The 24,961-nt window shown below is 43.9% G+C and overlaps 1 protein-coding gene across 1 annotated transcript in view; it reads right to left on the bottom strand.

Annotated features, from left to right (window-relative positions):
- DNTT (DNA nucleotidylexotransferase) overlaps positions 1-24,572 on the bottom strand; it is a 30,342-nt gene extending 5,770 nt beyond the window's left edge. Inside the window, exons 1-9 of the mRNA XM_010974374.3 lie at positions 24,317-24,572; positions 13,259-13,433; positions 12,425-12,553; positions 11,023-11,193; positions 9,958-10,029; positions 8,585-8,708; positions 5,942-6,074; positions 4,780-4,888; positions 926-1,171 (exon numbers count right to left, since the gene is read on the bottom strand). Coding sequence (XP_010972676.3) covers positions 926-1,171; positions 4,780-4,888; positions 5,942-6,074; positions 8,585-8,708; positions 9,958-10,029; positions 11,023-11,193; positions 12,425-12,553; positions 13,259-13,433; positions 24,317-24,519 — 1,362 coding nt within the window. The 5' untranslated portion in view covers positions 24,520-24,572. The remainder of the gene's footprint in view (positions 1-925; positions 1,172-4,779; positions 4,889-5,941; positions 6,075-8,584; positions 8,709-9,957; positions 10,030-11,022; positions 11,194-12,424; positions 12,554-13,258; positions 13,434-24,316) is intronic.
- Positions 24,573-24,961: the final 389 nt, after the last annotated feature.

Below are 24,961 nucleotides of genomic sequence, written 5' to 3'. Positions count from 1 at the left end.
CTCTCCCCTTTCTCAACAGACTCTATTCCCAAAGAGGTATATCTGTCAGACAGACTGCATTGTGATGATCATCAGCTGTCCCAGGTTTTATGAATGAAAGATGCCAGCCAGGGTTTTTGATGAGGGTAAGAAGTTCTAGTGCTAAAATCCTGTGCTGCAATAATTCCCAGCCCAAAGCAAACACGCCTGACATTTAACTCCAGGTGAAGGACCATTAATTTATGTTATGTCGTTCATCGTATAAAACCCTCTGAGGGCTCACATCACTCAAAGCAATAGCCAGCTACTTGGAAAAACAGTGGGGGTGGGGGAGTTGGTTGGGAGGGTGGAGCCCAAGCTAATGGGACAAATCGCAGGTGCCATGTCTGTGAATGTCACATGGTGGGGAGCTGGGAACTGCTGCTCGGCCAGCGCTGGCCCCATGGTGCTGGGAGCTTGCCAGCTTCATCTCACCGATCCCCGCAACCCAGGAAGGTAGCAGAGTCTTCCCCTTGACTTTCCTGATGGGAAAACTAAGTCCTAAAGGACACAGGGAACTTGACCAAGATCACCCAGCTGTAAGGGCAGAGCACGGGCTTTTGACCTGGTCCGGGGGGAACTGAACCTGAGCCCTCAGCCGCCAGGTTGCTTTCCCTGCTTCAGCGGTTCTCACACTTGAGCTGTAGGTCTGGGGTCGGGTGGAGAACATGTCTAACCTGTTCCCAGGCAAGGCTGATGCTGCTGGTGAGGGGATCACATTGTGAGAACGACTGTTCGGAATGCATCTGTCTCACTTGACCATGTGCAGGTGAAATGCCCTGATTTAGAGGTTTCTGGGCACTTCCCCTCCCCTTCTACCCCCCACCCCACCCCTGCTGCCACTGTCTCTCCCCTGGGCCCAGGTGGACCCAGTCTACCTCATGCCCTGGATCCAGGTAGTGCTTACCCGGGAGCCGGTCCAGCCCAGCAGGGCAAAGGCACGGTGCTCATAGGGACACATGACCAAGTCCACACGGATGGCCTTCCAGGTCTTTCCTTCCTCCCGGCTGGACAGGCCACTGTCTACTAGCTGATGGTGCAATTTTAAAATCAGAAAACATTTTTGAAATTGATCTAAAGCATCCACCTTCCTGCTTGGCAACTTGGACTTTTCAAATGTTGACTCCACAAGGTCACAGTATAAAAGTAACTCCTGAAAATAAACAGAGATGTCAGGACGAGTCCGTGGTGGACAGGGTGGGTGACTTGATGCTGGGCTCCTAATGAACACTCTTAAGGAAAGATTTGAGCGGAACATGACTGTGTTTTGGCCTTGCCTTGTGAGCCCACCGGGCAACACCAGCAGAGGAAGCCAAGGAGCGGGTGTACTGCCCTCCCTCTGCAGCAGAGGAATTTAGTGATTAGAGAGGCCGAGCCAAGGCCAGTTCATGGCAAAGCCACCAGAGAATCCACGCCAGAGAATCCACTCCCCCAACGTCTGATCACAGACCAGTACCCAGAAACTTGCCACACCCCTTTAAGCACAAACCAACCTTGAACAAAAAGCTGAGCCATTTCCATGCAGTTGCTTTGACTTAGTGTCCCTCCACTTTATACCGGTGACCAGGCTTCCTTGGCCCAAAGGGATGTGGCTGGAGACTCAGCCCCACTTTTGGGCAGAACGACTCACTCTTCTTAGGGAGCACTTTGAGACCATTACTCTGCCTGCCTTGGAGGCTGGGATAAGGTTAGTGGCATGTCACCCAATGTTGCCTAGTCAGAGGGTTATGCTCGGCAAGCTGCCTTCCCCCAACTTACCTGCTCCATGGGAATTCCTCACGGCTCAAGGCAGTCATGGGGTACAGAGAAGCAGAAATATGCAATTAACTGCTAAATGTGAGTAGCAACTAAAAGAGCAAATAACCTTAAAATAATCTAATCATAGATATTAGGGTGTATGACTTGTTATCATGTATTCTTTAGGTCAGAAGTTCTCAAATATTATCAGAAGCGTTTGGAAGGTTTGTTAAAGCAGTTTGGGAGGCCCTGACCCAGAGTGATTCATTTGCTGTGGGGGAGGAGGGGCCTATGTTTGCATTTCTAAAAAATTCCCAGGTGGTGCTGTTGCTTCTGATCCAGGGACCACACTGGGAGCATCACTGGTTCCGTTTATTATTGTTATCAAAAATGCTTTGCGTTTCTTCTGCGATCCACGCCGCCCCCACCAAGAGTCCTTGTTTCAGTTCAGCTCAGCACTTTGAGGAGGGAATGCTTTTTCTTTTGCTGATCTTCAGTGCCTCCCCAGAAAAGGGATGAGGAAGAACTGACACCATCTGACACCACTGAGTCAGGAAGAGCCTCTGGTGGAGGAGGCAAGTATCTCCGTAGACAAATCTAATAACCCGCTCGGGGAAGACACCATTCTGCTTTTTAATGAAACTTAGTAAGGTTAGTCAGCATAGCAGCCTTTCATGTCAATTTGAATTATGTAAACTTGAAAAGCGAGCTATTAAAATATTACCAAGTCTCACTTTGAAGCCAAATCTATCATAACAACCCCACCCCCTTAAAAAAAAGTTCACAAAGCTGGCTTCCTAAAAGTTGTAACCTGTGTTTGCACTACTGCCACATGGTGGTGACACTTGGCTGGTAACAGACAGATGGGTCCACCTGTGGGCATGAACCCAGAGCAGCTCAGTCAGCCCTGCCTGATTTGGGTTGAACTGCTGGTGGCCAGTGAGAAGTCAGGCCAGGGGAGTCTTCCGGATGGCTCCCCCCACCCCCTTCCCCCACAAAGATCAGTATTTCCAAGCTCTTTTCTTCCCTTTCTCCCCTCCCCTGACCAAGAGGCCTTCTACAAGGACAGCACGTAGATTCATCTCATGGGCGGCTCAAACTCATACCTATTGGCTGTTCATTATGTTCTGCAGGTGTTTTAAAACCTTGAATGTGTATATGGGTGTGGGTCATGTGAATGTGTGCTCGTGTGTGGCTGCATGGGATACAATCTTTTCAACCTGAAAAGTGCAGATTTGGGTTAAAAAAAAAAGGCAGGAGTGAGGGAGAGGTGGAGGTTAAACATGATTCATAACTGAGGTGTCGGGAGCAGGCGTGGGGCTGCAGGGGTGTGGGCAGAGCTGGGACACCCGCAGCCCCACAGCGTCTCCTCCCAGAGGTCCTGTTTGCCAGTGAGCCAAGGGGAGCAGCCGCTTGTGTTCTCTCCTGGGTTGCCTCGCCTGGCACAGGGCCTGGCCCTCCAGCCGAGTTCAGTATACAGTTGTGCAGGTGAGATCATGACAAAGCCACCGCTTAATAGGCATTTACCATTTATCAGGCGCTGTGCCAAGTGCTTTATCTAATGCCCTCAGTTAATCCTCTCCTTTACGAGATGAGAGAGTTTTGCTATCCCTGTTTTACAGATGAAGAAAGAGAAGCTTGGAAAGACTGAGGAAAGAGTCCCAGGTCATGCAGCCAGCAAATGGCAGGGTTTTGCTTTTAAAATCCCAAATCTAAAACCGACGTGCTTAATGTCCGCCTCCACCCGTGCCTGGCCTTGCTCCTCTGCTTGAGGACCAGCAGGATGGCAGCCTTGCAACTGAAGAAGGACCGATGGAAAGAAGGCTCCTTGTCACCATCTCGCAATCCCATCCCACTTTGGGCTGGAACAATCTCAGAGCATGTGGAAGGTGGTGCCTATAAACCCAGGCCAAATAGGTCCACCCTAGCCGGAGCCCCTGGGTGGGGGGACTGGGCAGCCCCCCTCCACCCCAGCAGTGGCGGGCAGGCCCCATCAGTCTGCTGTCTGTCCACGAGGAGCTTTCGGCTTTCCTGCTCGAGCGAGCCGTGGGGGCAGCCTGGGTGCAGCTGCCTTCCCCTGGCCTAGCTATGATGTTCACTCTCAGAGCTGCTGGCCACCTGGGTCCACTCTCCTGAGAGAGACAGAGGGGGCCTCTCAGGTGAATTTAGATCTGGTCTCAAAGTTGGGTCTTCACTTCCAGTGTTCCTGGCACCAGGGTTGTGCATTTCCTCTTCCCGCTGGATCTGAGGGCTTCTCTCTCTGGCCTGTCTGGAGCTTGGTCCACACCCAGCAGATGCTAAATCACTCAGGAAAGATGAAGCTGTACCAGAAAAACACCAGCTCCAGCCTCCTTACCCCACCCAGGCCTGGAGGCCCCGGGGGAGGGGCCCTCTGGTCTTGGAGAGGTGGTGCTCTCTGTGGGGTCAGGCAGGGGTCAGGGCCCTGCAGGTGATTCTGGCCGCAGGGTCATCCTTAGCTTCCTCCACTGGGCAGTAGCTGGCCTGTGGCAAGTCTGACTTCAGTGGGTGTGGTCCCTGATCCATGACCTCTGTTGGGCCCAACTTGCCCTCATTAGCTTCCTTCTTCCCATCTCAGGTGGTTATTGACCAGCGTAGAGTTCAAGGCAGCAGTGACATGTCTTATACCGACTTTATCCCAGTCTTAGAGGCCCTGCCCCATCCCTAAGCTTGCGCTGCCCTGGCTGCCTCCTCCCAGTCTTCGCAGCACATGCTCTCATTTTGTTTAGGGATCTGATGCCTCTGCATGGCCAACACAGAGACACAGCTGTTCTCAGTCCCTTTGGTAATAGGACAAGGGTGTATAAACAAGACCATAACGTGGACTCTAGGACCCAAGGCAGGTAAGTCCCACTGCATGTCACTGGCACTGTGTAAGCTGTTGCACACAACTGAGAATGGAGTAGATGGTCATTACACAAGCACGAGGTAAATCATGTGCCAAAGTCAACAGTAGTAGCACAATGCTTGAGTGTCCAAACATCTACTTACGATCTTTCTTCTTACCTTTCTTTCCCATAAGTTTATCACTTTAGGTAAAAGTTGTTCCTCTTCAGCCTCTGTTGTTCCTGGGCTGGTAATTAAAAAATCTACATCATGCCCAATCTGCTTACCCCTGATTAATAAAATAGTATAAAATGGAAATAAATTAGATTTGCAGCTGTTTGTTTTTTAAAGTCACCTGTGTTTCTCTGCCTCATGCTTAAGGTCTGCAACACAAAATGCTCATGGCATTAAACCAAATATCCTTGGTTATACAATTCTATTCTTTGTCAAATAAATTTATGACACAGAAAAACTTAAAAATCACACATCTTATATATATGATCATGTGCATGTTGGTAAAAAAAAGACAAAGATTATTTATCCTCCACACCCACACATGCACACACCCCCACACACAGAAACAAGTGTGACAACAAGCAAACCAAGAACTGTATTCACATAATACGAGATAGGGCGCAGGGCTCTTGGAATTGACATAGATTAAGGACATTTTCTTGGATTTGATCTTCTCTTCCCACTTTCTCCGTCACCTCCTACAGCCAACAGCCACTATGTAAGAGGGAGGGTTGGAGAAGCAGGTGGGAGGGAAGGAGCCTTCTTTCCGAAATGGAGGCTTCAATATCCAACAATTGCACACATCCCTGTGAAGAGTTCATTCATTCATTTATTCATTCAAACAATATTTCTCAAGTGCCAACTTTGCGTCAGACGCCACGCACAGGTCCTCACCAAGCACTCAGCTCTAAAAAGTTAATGGGGAAAGCACGCATACAAACAATACAAACACATTACTGGCAGCTGTCCAGGGAGCACTGAGGAAGGGTGCCTCGCCCAGCATGGGGAAGAGGAGTCAAGGAAGGCTTTCTGGAGGAAGTGGCATCTGAATTGAATCTTCATGAATGAGGAGTAGGGAGCCAGGTGCCAAGTTGAGGAAAGCCAGTCCAAGCAGAAAGGTAGGACTGAGCAAAGTCGCAGAGGCAGGAAAGAGCTCCGTGTGCAGAGAATGACAAGCCACTTGCGGTTGCGGGAGAGAAGCACAAAGTGCAGATGAGGCTCCAGAGAGATCAGATCACTGAAGCCTTTCATGCCAAAACCTCTGAACATGGGGAGCTACTGAGGTGTTAGAGCAGGGGAGGCAAAAGCAGCCTTCATCATCATTTACCTCCGGAATCCTCCTGTCATGGTGACAAAGGCATCGGGCAGAAATGCCCAGACGGCCTCTTTAACCAGCACGCTGACTGCCTCTGCTTCGGCCCTGGTCACACAGCTGACAAGGTCTTCATAGTAGAGGAATCCTGAAAAGCCATGGGACAGGTCAATGGAGAAAGGGATAGGCCTTATGTGAAATGGCCAGCCCTCAGTGGGAAGGGATTCGGCCCCACAAAGAGCTAATGTGGCCACAGACACCAGCGCCAAACTGTTCCATGGAGACCGAGTGATCTGTGTTCTCCTGGGTGTGACTTTTTCATGTGAACAATGGCCTTTTGCTTTCTGGGAGTGTCTGCTAAAGCTAAATCAATAGCTATTTATCCTCTGACCCAGCAATTTCACTCCTAAGTATATGCACAAGAGAAATGAGAACATATATCCCCAGGTACAAAAATATTCAGAGCCAGAAACTGGAAATAACTCTAAGTTCTATCAACAGGAAATGGATAAATAAATAGTGATACCAGTTGGGGGAAAATTGCTAAAAGGGTAGATCTTGTGTCAAGTGTTCTCATGCCATTAAAAAAAATCAGTTTAATAAAATTAAACATATAATGTATTAATGTGAAAAAAAAAAGCAATGCCCAATTTGGCTCTTTTTTGATATAAAAATTTTCATCCTGACTGATATTCGAAGTACAACTCACTTGGTAACCTTAAAACTCCTGTGCTTATGCAGGATGTAATGTAAATCAAAAGTCATGATTAACAATTTCTTTAAGGAAATATGCAGATATCAGGAATGAACATGGAGATACTATAATAATTTGTTGACACCCATGAAGGCAACTTAATTGGCTTTCCTTTTCGGTATGGCGGGAGGTTAACGTATTACAAGAAACTTATTACACTGTACAGTGTTGTATGTGTGCTCTGGTATTTCAGACACCGATGTGGCACGTGAATACTCAAGCCTCAGGGAATTAAAACCAAGGGTTTTAGTTTTAAGTAAAACTGAATCAGGTTTTCCACCTGACCTGTGGATGGTAATTTGAGCGTCTTCAATTAGCTTACGCTTGGCGATATTCTAATATTGACAAGCCCACGCGTTGCAGTGCTGCTGCCAGGGATACATAAAGCCAGGGCTTTTAAGCTTTAAGTATGATAGGAAGGCATTCCTTGACTTCTACATAAAACAAGAGCATTAAACAGTCAGACGGCCATCACTGATGGATTAAGTAAGTAATAACTGCTTCATTCACCAAGCTGGAAGAGCCCAATAGGGAGGGAAAAATCCAGTTTACAAAGCTGGGGAATTGGGAGATACTCGGATCCTAAGAGCACTTGTGTCACTCTATACGGGTTTTCATCCAAGGGAAACACTGCATTGCCTCCCACTTTCTCTATGTGTTGAGAGTCCTTGCTATCCTTGTGAGCCATGTTTAATACTTACATAAAAATTTTAATGGCATCTCTAGAGCTGGTGTACATCATGCTTGTTACATGTGCACTTTAAGGCGCCCAGAACATGAGTATGGGTCCTTTTTGTCTTAGGCTCTTTTAGTCACCAGGTGGTATCTTATAAAGCTTATTAGCAATCTTGCAGAGGTTAGCAGCTTTATGAAAGATGAATAGGGGTCTTCCATGGTAGTGTTGATGTGAACCACCAAGAACTGCTTTCTTCCACTCCCCTTGCTTGTTTCTTTTAAACAGAAGAGAGCTGTCTCCTTTTGTAGAAGATTCCCTTACTTTCATATCATTAAAAATGTTGATGACTTCATCATTCTTTGTAACTCAGAAGCCACAGTACTCAGAACTGTGACTGTGACTTCCTTTCCAATCCCAGTTATACTGTATTTCTATTACAGATTAAAAATAAATGTTTAAAACCTGTCCTATTTTTGACCTTTTTTTTTTTTTTTGCATTTCTTCATTAAAAAAAAATTTACCAGGACCCTCCATGAATGGAAGTGGCCAAGCTCCCTTCCACCCCAGGAGGCCCCATCAGGCTTTCAGATGCCCAACTCTACGCTCTCCTGTTTTAGGTTGACGAGTCCTGGTGGGGTAGATAAACCCCGTGTCTAGATTTCCACTGTTTGCCTTCTATGTCCTGGTGTTTTACAATTTCAAAAGCAGATTCATATATGTGCCAAGCAACAACTCTAGTTTGGTCAAATATTCTTTACTCCCCAATCGTCAATGTCAAATTTCTCTCCTGGATTCCTCACCTACGCTTCTCACCCAGCCAAGACACAGATGTCTAGAAGTGTCAGTTCAGTAAGAACTAGATCAATGGTGCAACTGCGTTTGACATCTGGATAAAGGAATGACAGTGGCTGCCACGCAGTGTATATTTGGTCTGTGCTAGGCTGAGAGCTTTGGCTGCGAGATTCGATCTTGTCCCCTCTTATGTGCCAATGTTACCTCCCTGTTACAGATAGGGCTCGAAGATTTTAACATGATCAAGATCACACAGCTGGACCCAGGATTTGGATCCAGGTCTGATTCTAAAAGCTTGAGCTTTTAGCCATAGCATGAAAGGAGGCCAAACAAGTGACCAGCCTGCCAAGACTGGAATCAAAGTACGGCTGACAGATCTCTACCACAGCCTGACCAGCTCGTGGCAACAATGAGATTTTTAGGAGAGACGAGTCACCTGCTTTCTGCATTCTTGTGAATTTCAGGGTTTCATCCGACCTTATTTTACTCAGAGTTCTGAACCCCATCCTGAACCATTTCTCAGATGTTTTCAATCCCACTCCAAATACAGAAGTAAAGAGCTGAAACAAACAGAAAGACAAGCTTTTAGTTTCTATAACAGTCATTATGACAATGAAGTGACACTTTTCAAGGACAAGTGATTAAGAAAAAGTGTAAACAAATCTCTGACCTAGTTTCTCCTGAATATGACAAGCAGGTAGGTGATGGTATTTTTTCAGAAGCATGTGTATTTCAGGAGGGTCCTGTCCTGACATGTGATATTACTAAATGAAACAGAAGTGAGGAGTCAGCTTCTGGCACTGCCCAGGGCTTCCATATAACCAATAAGGACTGCCTGCACTGATAATTCGTGACATCAGGTATCCCCACCCAACACCCTCCTTGCCAAGGGTCTCTCACACACACATATTCATACACATTCACTCTCACAATTTAAAGAGGGATGCACATGTGGGTTGCATAAATTCTTCATCATCACACAACTGGTAAGTCGCAGGGCCCAGACTCAACCCAGTCTGCCTGCAACTGCACTCCAAGCCTGGGCTTCTGCACCCCCATCATCTTTTAGACCTGAGCATCACTCCTGAACCAAAAGGACTGGTAGAAATCTCTGCTGCCTGCAACTCTGAGGTAGGGAACATTGGGAGGTAACATATCCTGCTTCAAAGTAGAAAAGGGTGCAGTGAGGATCTTTCCAGCACAGGTTTGCTCTTCCCAGAGCAGGTTTGTTTCATCCCACAGTCCTAGTGGTTCCATGCTATTTATACCCAGGAGTGACTCCTGGGAAGTAAGATCATTTATATCTCACCACAGCATGGCAATAGTCTCGAGTACCCATATTTATTTAGGCCTCTGCTTCCTAGACCACTGCTATGGACTGAGTTGTGCCCCACCTCCCAAATTCCTATGATGAAATCCTAACCTCCAAGGTGATGGTATCTGAAGATGGGGTTTGGGGGAGATAATTAGGTTTAGATGAGGTCATGAGGGTGTGGCCCTCATGGTGGGATTAGTGACTTTATAAGGCAAGACACCAGAGTTTGCTCTCTCTCTCTCTGTCATGTGAGGGACATTGAGAAGGAGGTGGTCTGCAAATTAGAAAGAGAGCCCTAACCAGAGCCCAACCATGCAGGCACCCTAATCTCAGACTTCCAGCCTGTAGAACCGTGAGAAAACAAATGTTTGTTGTTTAAGCCCAGCACGTGGCTTTTTGTTACAGCAGCCCGAGCTGACTAGTACAACCACTTAGGATAAGTAATGGGACTAACGGAAAAACCATTTTTGATAAATACATGTAAAATCACTTACTTTAAAGGACTGATATCGTTCATCATTTAACACAGCTTTAACTTCAGAACTTTCTCCATCTTCAATAATTTCCTGCATAACAGTTGAAACATATTTTAAATTAGTGATGTTGAACAATCACAATCGGAGATTTTCAAATCCCCAGATCTAGGAGCTTGATTTTCCATGAAATACACCTGTTGCAAGCAGGCTGTTTCCTTAGCTGCTCTAGAGAAAATGAGACATTTCCTGTAATCCTGAGAATCCCAGTACTCCTTTACAATCATCAGGGAGGAAGGGAGAGAATGATTAGGGTCCAAATCCACAGAACACTAAGCCAAAATATGCACTGACAGAAGTATGTCTAAATATTTGTGATAATTTTCTTTTCAATGGATATGAACTAGCAGAAACAAGAGGACTTTTCATCTGAACAGGTTAATTTTGGACCCACTGAAAAGCTAATCCAAGTTCAAGCCCTTATGCTGTCTAGCGCCCACCTCCTCTAAATAAAGTTGAGATTATTCTCCCTTGAGTAAGTTACCTTGCACTTGACTCTACTGAAACTTACTCTTGGACGACCAACTTGCCTTGCTGGGGAATCCTTAAACATCATTAAGTAAATAAGCACCCATCTTTGGTTCTCTTCTTAGAACACACAGGTAGAGATGCAGAATCAGCTCCATCACCCATCACACCCACTGCCATTCTGGAGGGCAATGTCCCCTGAAAGGAACTGAGGCTCTTCCCACAGCCTATGTTCGAAGTCATACCATCCCTTGCTGCTGAGCTTTTAGGTCACTTGAGTCTTTCATTGTGAATCATAACACAAGGGAGTTCTTTTTCCACTAGCTGGCCCCACATAGCTCCAGGTGTGATAATACTAGGGTAGGAATCATATCTATCTAATATGTATGTTATATAATATATGTATCTGTATAACCTATGTATTAGAGAGAAAGGAAAATAAGTCATGAATACCATATCTACATAGATAACACGAAAATCTATTGACTGCATCTCTCTTTCTCTGCCTCCCCTCTCCCTACCTAGCAGGAGGTGGCACAAATCATACTTCACCCTTACCTCTATGATACACTTCACTTTGTTTTCCAGGCAGGGAATTCCTTCTGTGTCCTTCATACTGATGATTGTGAATGGCAGGGATTTAAGGACAGAAGCTGCTCTCAAAAATGTCACAGAGAAGATTTCATTTTCTCTAAACTCATAATTTTCAGCCAGTACTTCAAAGGCATCCTGAAGAATAAAACCAGATGAGCAAAACATGATCTATTTCCCAGCCCCTGAGCCAGCAGTCACTCACAAATGCCTCCTGCTCTCCATTAAGTATTGGAACGTGTCCTGTTTCCTCGAAGATCAGGACTGGGTCTCCTGTACCTTTGTGCCCCTCTCTTGCTGGACCAGTGGAGTTGAATTGAAAAGACAGGCCACAGAGTGCTTTGTAAGGAAACTCTCAGTTTGCTGCCATTAGATATTCAGGAGTGATTTAATTTAAAAATGATTTCATGCTCACTGCATCCTCCTAGTCATTACTCAGCACCATCCTTCCCTCTTTGCTGACTTTCCCACCAGCCTGAGGCGAGGATTCTGCCTTGATCATTGGGAGAACCCATCTCTTAACTTGTATGTGAAACACAGTCAGCACTTAACATGAGCTTGTTGAACGGATGGGTACAGTCATAGGTGGCACAAGCCCACAGCCTGGGGTCCTGAAGGGAGGGGGTTATTTAAGGTAGGGCATGCTTGCATTTCTGGCAGAGGAGGAAGTTGCTGCAGCCGTGTGGCCTCATGCACGTCATGCCCAGTGGCTGCAATTTCCTGGTCTTCCTTGCACACGTGGGGCTAGAAATCTAGAAAGGAGAAGTCGTGTATTTGACATACTACTGCATGTTTTACCCGCCCGACTCTCTTCTGCAGGACAAGCAGCTGTGGGCTTGTTAGGGTCATTTGAAATATAATTATTAACCTTCAGTGCTGAATGGGGCTTTAGAGATGATCTAGCTAATTTCTTACTGGGCAGACGAGGAAACTGAGGCTGGGTGAGAGGAATTGACTTGCCCAAGCCGGTTAATATCAGTAAGGCTGAATCCAGTCTGCTGCCTCTCCATCTTCTGGTGTTTATGCACCAGGGCTGTTTATGCACAGTTGCTCTTTCTGCGTGATCTGCTCTTACTTCGTGGTGGACTAATTACAGTCCATATTTGGTTTTTGAGAACATTTGCCTTTGACAAATGTTGTGTGACAACTCCCAATAAATAGTAACCTACTGTCTCTAAAGAATATGCTCCAAATATATTTGTCTATTTCCATGACAGAAGGAGGAACCAGAGATCTGGTTAGAGGAACAGATAAGAATGGGAAAAACTTTCCAAGATTTTCAGGAAAATTCATAATTTGATTTGGAGATCCATGGGAAGAAGCTACGGGCCCTTCGTTTGCTCTAGGTGTTGTTGTAAAGACTCATTACCGTGAACATGTGGTTACAGTTGTTTAAAGTAGTTCTTCTCTGACACGCATACTGAGAGATTTTTTTTACAGCAAGTGGTGGAGTCTTCTGGAAGCTTGGGTTGTGGCTACCTGAACAGTCTGTTTTCACCTAAAGAAACACAGAAGCATCCATTTTTAGTAACAATTAATAGTAATAATAATAGATGTGTATGAAGAAAAAATTAGAGGCAGCTTGATGGCAATTGTCTTTGGAAAGAGAATAAAATTATAGAAGACTCAAATGTTATGTTATATACATCTCTAATAGTTGAATTTGCAATGGATTAACATGTATTATTTTGCCATCAGAAAAAAATGACATGAAAAAGAACCACCAATTAAACCATCATTTTCCTTTTCAGTGAAGTTACACAGTTATGGTTCATTGGTGAAGGATTTGGAATTAAGAGCTAAACTTTATTTTTTCGTTTGTGAATGATCACAGTAAGAAAAAATAGGAACCTTCTACTTTTCTGGCTGTTAGAACACCAAGACTTCAGTATTTTGAAATGTTTGTGTATAGATTTGTTCATAAAATAGCTACCATTTATTAAGTGCATATATAGATCAGGCTCTGCCTTAAGCACATCACATGTATTTTATTCTAATCCTTATATCCATCTTAAGAGATAGGCAGGCACTATTGCTCTCATAATATAGGGGAAGAAACTGAAGTTCAGAAAAGCTAAGGGTTGCCCAAGGTGACACAGGGAGTAAGCAGAGAACCCGGGGTGTAACCTAGGTGCCTTGATTCTGTAGCCCATGTTCTCAGTCATCAAGCAAAGGGCAGTGAAAATCGCAATGTGACACTTACAACAAGCTGGTGTTTCCCTGTCATCTCCACCGGTTTTCCCGCTTCCATACTTTCTATCAGCCAGGAGACGTCGAGGAGTTCTAGCTGTGAGCTGGCTTTTATGTTCTGTACCTGAAGCCACTCCAGAATCTCTGAACCAGAGTTGTTTTCTGCCACAATGTGGGTGACGGAATCACTGCAGAATGCAAGACAAAGTTACCAGCTGAAGGGCCTTGCATAAATGAGAAGCTTGCAGATACCAACTATGATATGTAAGATAGAAACAACAAGGTCCTGCTGTACAGCACAGGGGACTATATTCAATAGCTTGCGGTAAACTATAATGAAAAAGAATATGAAAAGGAATATATGTGTGTAGCTGACTCACTATACTGTACACCAGAAAGTAATACAATATTGTAAACCCACTATAATTCAACTTAAAAACATGAGATGCTCTCCTCTTTCCCTGAGGTGTTCAGAGCATTCCACCAAATAATGGAAAGAGACACACAGTAGACCTGGCCTTAGGCATGAAGAACTTGGTCCTCCATGCGAGGGAATTCTCTCTGTTTCAATTAGTGTAGCAACAGTGGTCTACGTTACATATCAGACACAAGTAAAATTAAGAAAACATTAGCAAGATTGTGGTGTCAATGGAAAACCAAGGTCCAGAGAAGATGGTGCATGAAATCATTCTTGTATTAGCACCTTGCACTCTGCCTTTCCACTTCATTTCATTTTTACTTGTAGAGGAGTTGAACCCAGTATCTTTCAAACTTGTGACCCACGGTTAGAAACACCTTTTATAACATGACCCAAAATAGAGACAGATACAGATGTCAATATGCTTATAACATCCCACTAAATTGATCTCACAACTCATTAATAGGTGGTGACCAGCCTTTGGGAAATAGAGCTTTGCATGTTTTTCAAAGCTCAACTCTGTGATGTTAAGACCCTGTATCTTTTTCCTAATAAGTACTGAGCACTTTCCATGTTTCAGCACTCTCCAAGTACTTTATACATCATCTCATTTAATACTAGCACAGCTCCTCAACTAAATGTTATCTTATTCACACTTAGGAAATGAGGAAACTGAAGAACAGAGAGGTTAAGGACATACTGAAGGTCACACAGCTGGTGAATGATATTTATCCTTTTTGACTGTCTTTTCTGAGTCAAGAATGTTATTTCTCATTTTTAACAAGTTTTCACAGCCAGCATTATATCATTGGAACCGATGATTTTAAAAGCTGTCTCAGTTCAAATCGTCTACAAATCTGGGAAATAGAGTAAACAGAATATGTAGGCATCCAAAAGAAAAAAAAGAATAGAATTATTTTCTCTTCTTCTTCCCCACTTCTCTTACTTAACTTCTTTCTCCTTCTCCTTTTCTTGATTGGCTCTTGAATTCATTGGGTACTTTTTGGTTCACTGTTATATTCACAGACCTAGGCTCCTTGTGGTGGTGATGGAGGGGGTTGGGTACCAAAGAAGAAAAGGGAAGTTAAAGGGCATCAGTATCTTATGTGAAACAGAATGCTAACAATATATTATGACAAGACATGAGACATGGACAAGACCTGCAAGTGGTGTACAGAGAGGGAAAAGAACTTGGTGTGGGCTGGGTGAGGCAGGTGGCTTTGTGGAAGAGCGGGATTTGTGCCCAGTCTTTCTTGATGGATGGGAGGGATAAGGTACCTGGAAGGCAGAACTTTGGGTCCTCCTGAAAGAAAAGGTTCAGAGGATGGAGGAAAAGGAGGAGAATGGCCTAGACTGGAGTGAAGAATTCATGCTGGGACGTAGCTGTAGGTGTGGCTGAGTCGGTGGGGTCAGCCACATTATAGAAGGTCTTAGAAGCCTGGTTGAAGAAGTTGGATCTTATTTTCTGGGATTATGGAGCCACTGAAGCCTTTTGTGAGCAGGATATTGCTAGCATGGCTGTGCTATTTAAAAAGGCTGATCTAGTACCCACAATGATTTGGAGGGAGAGTCATGGGTTGGGGAGGGCTGGGGAGCTACTTAGGAGGATGAAGCACTGGACCAGATATGAGATGATTTAAACCCCAATCCAGTTCCTACGGCACTAGAAAGGACGGCAAAGGAGCCATGATGATGGACAGCTGGCATCAGCTCACCTAGAAAAGGTGAAGTGGAGAACAGAGCCAAATATTACTTCAGCATCTCTATCACAGTCAAGTAGTATCACTTTTGGTAGAAACAAAGATTTAGGAAGTTGTGTCTCCTTGGGGGAAGGAATAGGGGAGTGGAACTAAAGTTTATTTCAGGCATGCTGCATTGAAAGGACGTCTGGGGAACCAAATGAAAAGATCTAGTGGACAGTTAGGATCTGAGGCTGGTGCTGGGAGAGGTGGGGGCTGGAGATCAGAGCCGAGACCATCTGGATGGCAGGATGCGCAGCAGGCCCGAGGAGAAATGAGTCAGGGTGAGACCACCTTTTCCTAAAAGTTGAGGGAAGATGGCTAGCTGCTTCCCTATTCTAGGTCCATGTAATTCCATAGATTATTTATGGTAAACTTCTTGAAAATTGTTTATGTCAAGACTCGAAGAAAACAACAAAAGAATTAATAGGGTTACATAGTAAATGTTGTTCTTTCTGTATCTCTGCCCTTTGAAGGGAAACTTTACTATTTATTATAATTTATTATATTTATTATTATTATAATTATTATCAATTATTATTATTATTATTAGGTTCCTTGTGATGAAGGGGGTTGGGTATTATTATTATTATAATAAATAGAGTTTTGTTTATATTATATTATAAATATTATTGTTGTTGTTGTTATAAATAGAGTTTTGTTTAAACCTCAGGCTCAACTTCCAAATTCAGGCCCCTCGCCATTCACTCCTGCACCGCCAACCCCAATGCCTCTTCCCCAAGACAGCGTGGGGATGTGTGACTCACCCTTTCGGATGAAGACCACGTGCATCTTTTACAAAATTCATATAAGCAGGTTCGTCAATATAGGCTATATCTCATATGAAGGAAAGCTCTGATTTAAACTTCCAATCCCTGCTCATTAAGCAACTAGCAAACAACACAAAACAACAACAATAATAAAGCAGATACAGAGACCACATCAAACAAAACCTCTTCTGCCATTCACACCGTGCTACTCAGAGTTCAGTACTGTTTGTCACTGGTTCCCACAAGGTAAGAACAGAGACTGAACGTCAGTGTTAGAAACTTTAATTTGGCGTCATGACCGTACAGGTAGATCACGGAGATACTGCAGGTTCAGTTCCAGACGACTGCAATAAAGCGTTTGCTCGCTTTCAGTTCTGAGCCCTTAGCAAACGGTGTTACAAGAAGGGTCACCGCCCCTAATGTCCTCTGCTGCCAATGTCTTACTGCCGCGTTGTGGCAGCTATTTGCTGGTACAGTGTTTCCTCTCTGCCCTGAGTCCTCCAGTATTGAAAATACTGATAGTATTAGAATATTACCACGTGCCAGACACCGTGGTCGGCACGTTTCATACCCTACCTCATTTGCTTGTCAATAACACTATGAGAGAGGTCTGATTATCCCCATCTGAAAGTAAGAAAAGAGAGCTTGGGAGACATTAAAAATTCACCCGGCTAATCATTGTTGGGCAGGGATTTGACCTTAGGTCTGTTTTAATCTATGTGTGCTGGACCGCACTGAACTACCCCTCTGTGACTCTGTGCTTGTTACATGGCTGTGGCGAGAGCCGTTCCTTTTCTCAGAAGGAATAACTTCTGGATGAGTACCACCATCATCATCATCATGAAGATTCTCTCCAAAGGGCAGAAATAGAGATGGAATGACACTTCCTACATGACGCTGTGAGACACTCTCCCTGCTGCTGCCACATAGAATTCATGCTTTGATATTTTATGTCTAATATCACATGGGCTACAATAACGACTCTCTCAGAAATTCTGAAAGAACAGTTGCTATAGCTACCCACCAAGATGGAGGAGTCACGGAGAGGCTGTTGGGCTCCCCGCGCTCTGGGGTTTTGCCTAAACCTCAGAGGGAGATGGGTGTGCTGAGTGGGAGCCCCAGGGCCCTCTTCCAAATTCAGGTCCTTCATCATCCACACTCACCAGCCCTGCTCCTCCACCACCAACGCATCAGACCTTCACCTAGACCCAGCCCTGCCTCTAGCAGAGACATCCAGAATGCCTGGGGAGGTGGAGGAGAGGTCCCTATAAAACGATCAACAAACAGTTAAATACTGATAAATACGAACGAAAAAGATTAGAGAGAAATACTCCGGACAATTAGCCGATTAGCAAGAATAACAATAACTACATGAGCGCATGCGCGCACATACACACGTATATGTTCTTACTCAATCCTCACAAGAGTTCAATGGGGTGGGCAATATAATTAGTATAATTTCAGATAAGCAAACCAAGGCCTGCAGAGGTTACACGAAGCCAAGATTCAAACCCAGGTGTGCATGACTCAAGCAATCTCTTAACGTTCTACTAGACTGTGGTTAGGTCTCTGTGTGAGGGTTTTTTGTATGTTTAAGTATTTTTCTATATTTTCCTATTTTTTGTCATAGAATGAATAAATGAACTGATTAATCTATAATGCTAAAGGAATATTCTGAAATCCCAGTGTCTACCAGAGACACCCAGGATGTTGGACTAAAATTCAGATGCCTGGGCCCTATTACCAGAGATTCTGATTCAGTAAATCTCACCGAGGGCCCAGGAATATGCATTTTGGCAAGCTCACTTGGTGATTCTGACATGGTCAGTCAGTTCTAGTTAACTCCTGGTGCATAACCAACTATCCCCAAATGTAATGGCTCTAAAAGGGCAACAATTTTGTTATGTCTCACAGTTCTGTGGGTCAGGGATTCAGGCAGCTTGGCTGGGCGACCTTTCTGTCCCACGTGGGGCCGATGGAAGCACCGATGCTCCATGCTGCCCACGTGTCCGGCGCCTTGGCGGGGGTGGCGGGGTGGCTGGGAGGCTGGGCTCATCTATCAGCCTGAGCATCTTTAAGTGGCCTCTCTCAGGGGGTATTCAGACTTCTTGACTGAGGCTCTGGGGTCCAAGGAACAGCAGAAGCCTCTGGGCATATTATGACCCAGCCCTTAAAGCCACAGTGTCACTTCTGCTGCACTCTGTCGGCTGGTCACCAGCCCTTCCAATGCAAGGGAAGGGAGGCTGTCTCTCCATGGGGGCTGCCGTATTTCAAAACCAACTCACAGCAGAAGAACTCCGCTCTGTGAAACAGTGCTGTAGAGGAAGGTCACTCTTCACCTGCCCCAGCTTGGATTTGATCCCCATGCAGGGCTTTGGGCTCAGTGACAACAATGTTCCCCCATGTGGTACTGAATTCTCTGCAGGCGCATGAGATAATCTTAGGGAGTACGCAACTGAACATTTAAAAAGTTTATGTGTTTATTTATATCTATATTTTAAAAATATGTACATCAGACCCATGGTTTTTATGGATTGTATTCATTAAGACAGGGCTAAATTACAATTCTGTTTAGGGACAATTAAAAGAAACACAGTAGGTATATAATAATACATATAGTAAGACGTATTATAAGAATCACAAATGTGCCCCTCAGATGTCCAGAAGGCTCTAAATTGAGAAATGAACTCACAAATCTCAGTCCTGAATTATTTTTTCCTCAGATACCAGTATCCCTGCTCATCCTGTCTTTCTTTTCCTAGTTGGTCCTGCCTCTTGATACATTTAGACACAACATTGTAAACTGACTATACTTCAATTAAAGAAGAAAAGAAAGAAAGAAGAAAAGAAAAGAAAGAAAAGAAAAGAAAAGAAAAGAAAAGAAAAAAACTCTATGAAGAAAAAGGCAGCCTCGTTTTCTGCCAGGATTTTTGCCTGGAGCCAGACAACACCCCTGTCTGCCTCCCCGAGTCCTCTTAGATGACCACCTGCTTTTTTCTTTATCTTTAAAACTGTTTTCTTCCCCCGGAGAGGTCATTCTTAATTCTTCCCATCTGATGTAGGACTTATTTTGTACACAATGATGTTAAATAGTTATTTTCAGGTAAACTGAGATGTTTACAGTTTAAAAACCCTCCCGCCAATTTCCCTAGGAAATGATCTGTTTCAGAATCCCTGACACCGAATAATGGACGTAGTTTTATTTGGTTTTATCCCACACTCTAACCAGCACCAGTTAAACATGTTTCTATTTCCAGCCCTTGATATGCTTAAGACTGAGAGGGTCTTGCCTTGATTTTTATGGCCCACATTAAATGAGACTATGAACATTTTCATAAAAGTCCACACATTTTGAAATATTTGGACCAGAGCAGGACTAAAGTTTACATTACATGCTCTTGAACTTGTCAAAAAAAATCGTCTTCATTATCTTGCTGATTACAATACCGGTGCTTTGTAGGAAAAAAAAATTCAATGACAAAAATTACTCTTGGTAATCATAGTTCCTTTAGTTGGTTTCATATTCGCCAGATAAATCATTCTTCAGGCAAATATTTCCTGAAGCCTACTCTGCATAAGACAATTGTCACAGGTCTGAAATGAGGTCTACACTTATGGCCCTGATGATGACCTTGCCCTCGTGGAGTCGGGGAGGGGCAACTGGATGGGGTGAGGAGCAAAGCCAAGTGGGAGATCCGGGGGCCAACCGTAGGCCAAGGATCACACCCGTGTCCAGGGAGGAAATTCCCTTGTCTGGGAAGGCTGCTAGGGGTCTTAGTTCTTAGATGCAGAGAGATGTAGGGGGAAGGCATTCAAGGATGAGGAGGGAAAGAAAGGGTGAGAAAAAACATTAGGAGAAGTCAGTAGAGATGTTTGGACATTGGACCTGGGCAGGGCCTAGAGATGGGCCCGTTCAACGTCGTATTTTCTAGAGTAGGTAAGTTATTTCTTTCCTCCGGTGTTCAGTTTATTTTGCAAACAATGACTTTTAATATTTTTATTTCAAACATGGCAAATTTGAAGTGTAGGGTATTGTCAAAGACAAGCAAAGTTGGATGCTAGTTTGCTAGTTAAAGCAGTAAAAAGATACCTTCTTCAGTAATAAATTTTGCAATGTGGGAGAAGATCCAGCATGAATGGAACTCAACTTCCAGGAAATAGAAGGCAGGAGACCTCTTAAAGGCTGGAGTGTGCTAAGGGAAAGGCACGGAGGGGCATTAAGGGGGTTGGTCCATGTGACCTGGCCACCTGGATTTGCTAACTGCTGCTTATTCAGAGGAGAAACACTTCTGGAATCTCTGTGACAGGAGGTAGTGGTGCAAGGGACCACGGAATGGATGGAAACAGACAGGCAGGTTAGATATAACTAAACCAAAATGACCCAAGAAGGCTGGAAGTAAAGGGTCGAGTAGGGAAATGCTAATTTTTAAAAAAGGAAGACTATTACATACTTGGAAAATACATTATGCTATCTTTCCACGCTAGGTAAAAACAAAGGTACAGTTCCTGACTCCCCTGTCTGATTGTAAACTCTTTGCTTGCAGGGCTCAAGTCTTCTACTATTTTGTGTGTCCAGAACCTGGCAAATATTGTGCAGAGCGGATATTAACAGGACCCTTTATTTGTAATGCCATAATGTTATATCTTGCTTTCATTAAAAGCAATGCCTTCCAGTAGGCAGGAAAGGGGGTGGGAAGGGATAAATTTGGGAGTTTGAGATTTATAAATGTTAGCCACTATATATAAAAATAGATTTTTTAAAAAGTTTCTGCCGTATATAGCACAGGGAACTATGTTCAATGTCTTGTAATAACCTTTAAAGAAAACAAATATATGTATGTGTATGCATGACTGGGACTTTGTGCTGTACACTAGAAATTGACATATTATAACTGATGGTACTTCAATATTAAACAAACTATGAAAAAAAAAGCAATGCCTTCCAAATGTACCCCTGTAGACAAATTATGGAGGTCCAAGCAGGGCATAGTATCCTCTGATGGGTTTTTACAGCTTGAACAGTGGAACTCAGCAAGTGTTAAAAACTGCTGGGTGATGTAGCCCAGAACAGCCACCCTTTCTAGCCACAGCCCTTTCTTCTTCCACATCAGCAATGTAGGTCAAAGCATGGATAGCAGGCTTAGCTAGTATGTTCATGAGGAGGGCTGATGCAGATAAAGTTTTAAAACAGCCCAAAGTATTAGAATCAAGGATAAAATAAGAATGTGACAAACACTACATTCTGATCCTTCTCTAGCTTGTCCCAGAGAACTCAAAGATTATGAAGTTGCTCTAACATTTAGGATGTTGGCCATGGAATAAAATTCAGTGAACTTTTGAACAAATGTGCTAAAATGCCTCAAAGAACTTGACATATCCCCTGATTTATATTTTAAGAAGCCGCTTCCTATGCCACATGGAATGGCATGTCTTATGCAATATAACATAAATATTAATGAAGTCCAATCCAAATATAAAGATACAGTGCACATAGGCTGGAAAATGAAATAGCTCCAGAAAATTCAACACAGTCAGGTATACCATTTCTAAGCTGTTTGTTCAGGTCCAGGTAAAGTAGGAATCAGAGTTTTCCTCAAATTTAATGCTCCCAGGAGCCAAAGAATGTGCTAGAAACTATGGAAATTCTGTCTATTCCTGTCTATCAAAGCATATTTTTTCTTAGCTCCTCTTTCTCTGAATCTTGTATATCAAAAGGAGAGGTGTAGCCATCCCTATTGAGAAGTATCCTTTCTTTCAAAAAAACAACTTCTTTAATTTTTATTTTAAAATATATGCTTAGTTTTTTTTAATTGGAAAACACAGAGCATAGAAGCAGCCATGATCTCTCCCTATCACTCACCTCCCAAGAAAATAACCACTTACAACAATTTTATGGGTTTTCTTCTTGTCTTTGTCCTGTTTGTTTATATCATTTGACCTGGTTCATTGTGGAGAGAGAGCCCGCTCCTTCGGGCTTTACTGTAAAGGTCAGTGGATCCAGCTAAGCAACAAGGAAACAACCACACTTTACATTTGTATAACTGTTTTAATTTACCCAAGTGCATTGACATCCATCACATTTGGTGTCACACCATATAGACAAGACCATTTATCAGGGCAGTAACATCAGAGAGGAGAGAGGGGGTCTTGCCCCACATCACATGGCTGGAAGGGTCAGAGGCAGAATTGGAAGTCTCTAGATTCATGATCTAGAGATTTTCCCCTATAATAGTTTCCAATGTCCTCTCCAATGAAAGTCTATATGACTATGTACGGAAATTCTGTTTGAGAGCTAGGACTTCTACTTCCTGTGGTTTATTTCTGTGCCATAAAACACATTTGTATTTAATGTGTCTTCTGAGCAGCCAGCCTGGGAACTTTGCCACCGTCACATCACATCAGCAGTTGGCTCCCCGTGCACCAGTTTCCTCTGTCGCCTGAACAGCTGGGCTCGGTCCCTGGCAGCAGGCATCTGGGGCACAAAGCTGCCTCTTAGCTCTCTTGCCAAAAGAAGAAACTTGCCTCCCGTCGTCTCTGCAAGTATCTGTCTCAGCCACCATGTGCATATTTGTGCCTGTAACTAAACTCATCAGCCCTCTCTAGGAGTGTGGATGTTTCAACAGAGAGCTTTCTATGTAAGTGGCAACTTGATCCTCCGGCTCTCACCTTCCTGCCTGGCCCAAATTTCTTAACCGCACAAAGCAGCTGTGTATTTGCTAAGGCTTTTAATTTCTGCTTTTTCAATTTCCTTTCTTTTTTTCAATTTCAGTTTTTAGCCACTTCACCCATGTCATCTTTTCCCCCTCTAACTCCAACATTTCGTGTAAGTCTGTAAAATTGGGCAGACTCAACAATTAGGTGAAATCTATGATTTCATGGAAGAGATGTTAACCTAACATCCCAAAGAAGACAGGGGGTTAAAAAGAAAAAAAGAGGCAGGGGCTGGGGGAAGGACACCATGTAAAGATGTCAGATGAGAGAGACCATGGGAGACTCATGAATTTCTGAATGGGGCATTTTAGTAAAAATAATAAAATAAAATGTTTCTGTGAGATTGACTCTTCATATGAATTATGGGTGTTGTGAAAATTATCATATCTGATTATTGACTTTTGACAAATGTTTCTCTAGCAATTTGAAGCTGACATTTCTTCAGGAAATGCTTGTCAGTTTAATTTTTAAATACCAAAGATTTTTTTTAAAATAAAAATTTATTTTCACATAGAATTCTTGTAGTTTTTCCTAAAAAAAAAAAAATGTGGTCAACCTATTCCTTGGATCATCAAAGTCAAAGTCAGCCAATTGCATTAATCATCCTTCTTTACTCATCCGAAGCCCTCTGGTAGTTCCGTCTGGAATGATTTATGCCAAGGTTTAATACCATTTGTGTCTGCATTTTGTTTTGTCTTCTCTTCTATCTAGTTGAGACCAGTGAAGAACTTACATAGTTAGAAAAAGAGCAAGACTAATGCTGGGATGTGAGAGGGTTTGTGACTGAACCAGTCACAACACATGGTTGCTCCCACTGCCTTCTCTGGGCTCTGAGCTCATCGCTCTCAGTGTGGTGTCCATCCCCCTCAGCAGAGCCGCCGTTGAATCTTTAACCAGCATCCGTCTCTCTACAAACCACACTCAGACTGCTGTTCAGAAAAGCATGATCAAAGCCACGTCTGGGTGCCTATGGTGAGCCAGCTACAGTCACTCACTCAGCCTCGCCCGTCACAGACACTGCTCACCTCAGCACAGCCAGCACAACCAAACCTTTCTTTCTGCCGCAAAGCAGCTGACAGTCTCTGATTGAACTCAGTGGTGCTTTTGTTCACCTTGGTCTATAGCAAACTTGAACTTTCCAACTCAGTTTCTATTTATCATCCTAAGATACCTCTCATCTTATAATCTCGAAAGGGCAAAAAAATTACCTTGTTTTTTAGTGCCAACTGGTTTCAATGAAATTGTATCACATCCCCACTCATCTTATTTTCCTTAGCTGACTGCCTCACATTGGTTCTTTGACTTCATTCCAGTTCTCCCAGTGGGAATATCACCTCTTGCGTATATGGAGGAAAACACAGGTTCCTTGGGTTCCAAAGAAGCTGTTTGCAAAAGCCCTGCTTATTCACAAATGGGAATCCGTGATGTCTTACCTGAGCTCATTTTCAACCCTGAATCCTTTCCTTCGGGCCAGCTCCATGAGGAAGGTTCTGCGGGTGGTCCCCATTTTCTTCTCCAAAATGAAGAGGACCAAATCCTGAAACTTGATGTCATGAGGTGGGGAGGCCACTGAGGCGCCCACCTGCCTGGCTCTCTTCTTCCGGGGGCCTGAAGGGGCCATTTGCTGTGGATCCATGGGAAGAGGCTGCTGCCACTTCTGGTTGTGCCATCAAGTGGTGTCTCCAGAAGTAACAGAGAGCCTGCTCCTCCTTCATCAAGAGCCCTGATGTCATCTCACCATCTCACTGGGCCCTGCCCTACTGATGGCTTCCTGCTGAAGATCAATGGGGAATCTCTATCTCTGCTCAGTTCATCTGTCCTATATGGAGATCATGATGGAAATGGTAAATTAACTTTTGCTTTCCTGTGCAAAATCTCATCAGATCCTCATCAGGTGAGGAAGCATCACTCTTCCCATGTTATTAATTATCCAATCTATTTGTTTACTTACTACAGATCTGTTGCAAACCCTTTTGTCATTATTTCTGATGCTTCTTAAACTTCCCAACTTGCTTGCATTCGCTTCCTCTCACAGACAAGCCTTGCAATACATTGAATTTCTGTAGTTTGCATGGGTG

The sequence above is a fragment of the Camelus dromedarius genome, chromosome 8 (assembly GCF_036321535.1).
Source record: "Camelus dromedarius isolate mCamDro1 chromosome 8, mCamDro1.pat, whole genome shotgun sequence".
In the NCBI taxonomy this organism is placed as follows: Eukaryota; Metazoa; Chordata; class Mammalia; order Artiodactyla; family Camelidae; genus Camelus; species Camelus dromedarius.
This window is presented reverse-complemented; position numbering and strand designations above follow the sequence as displayed.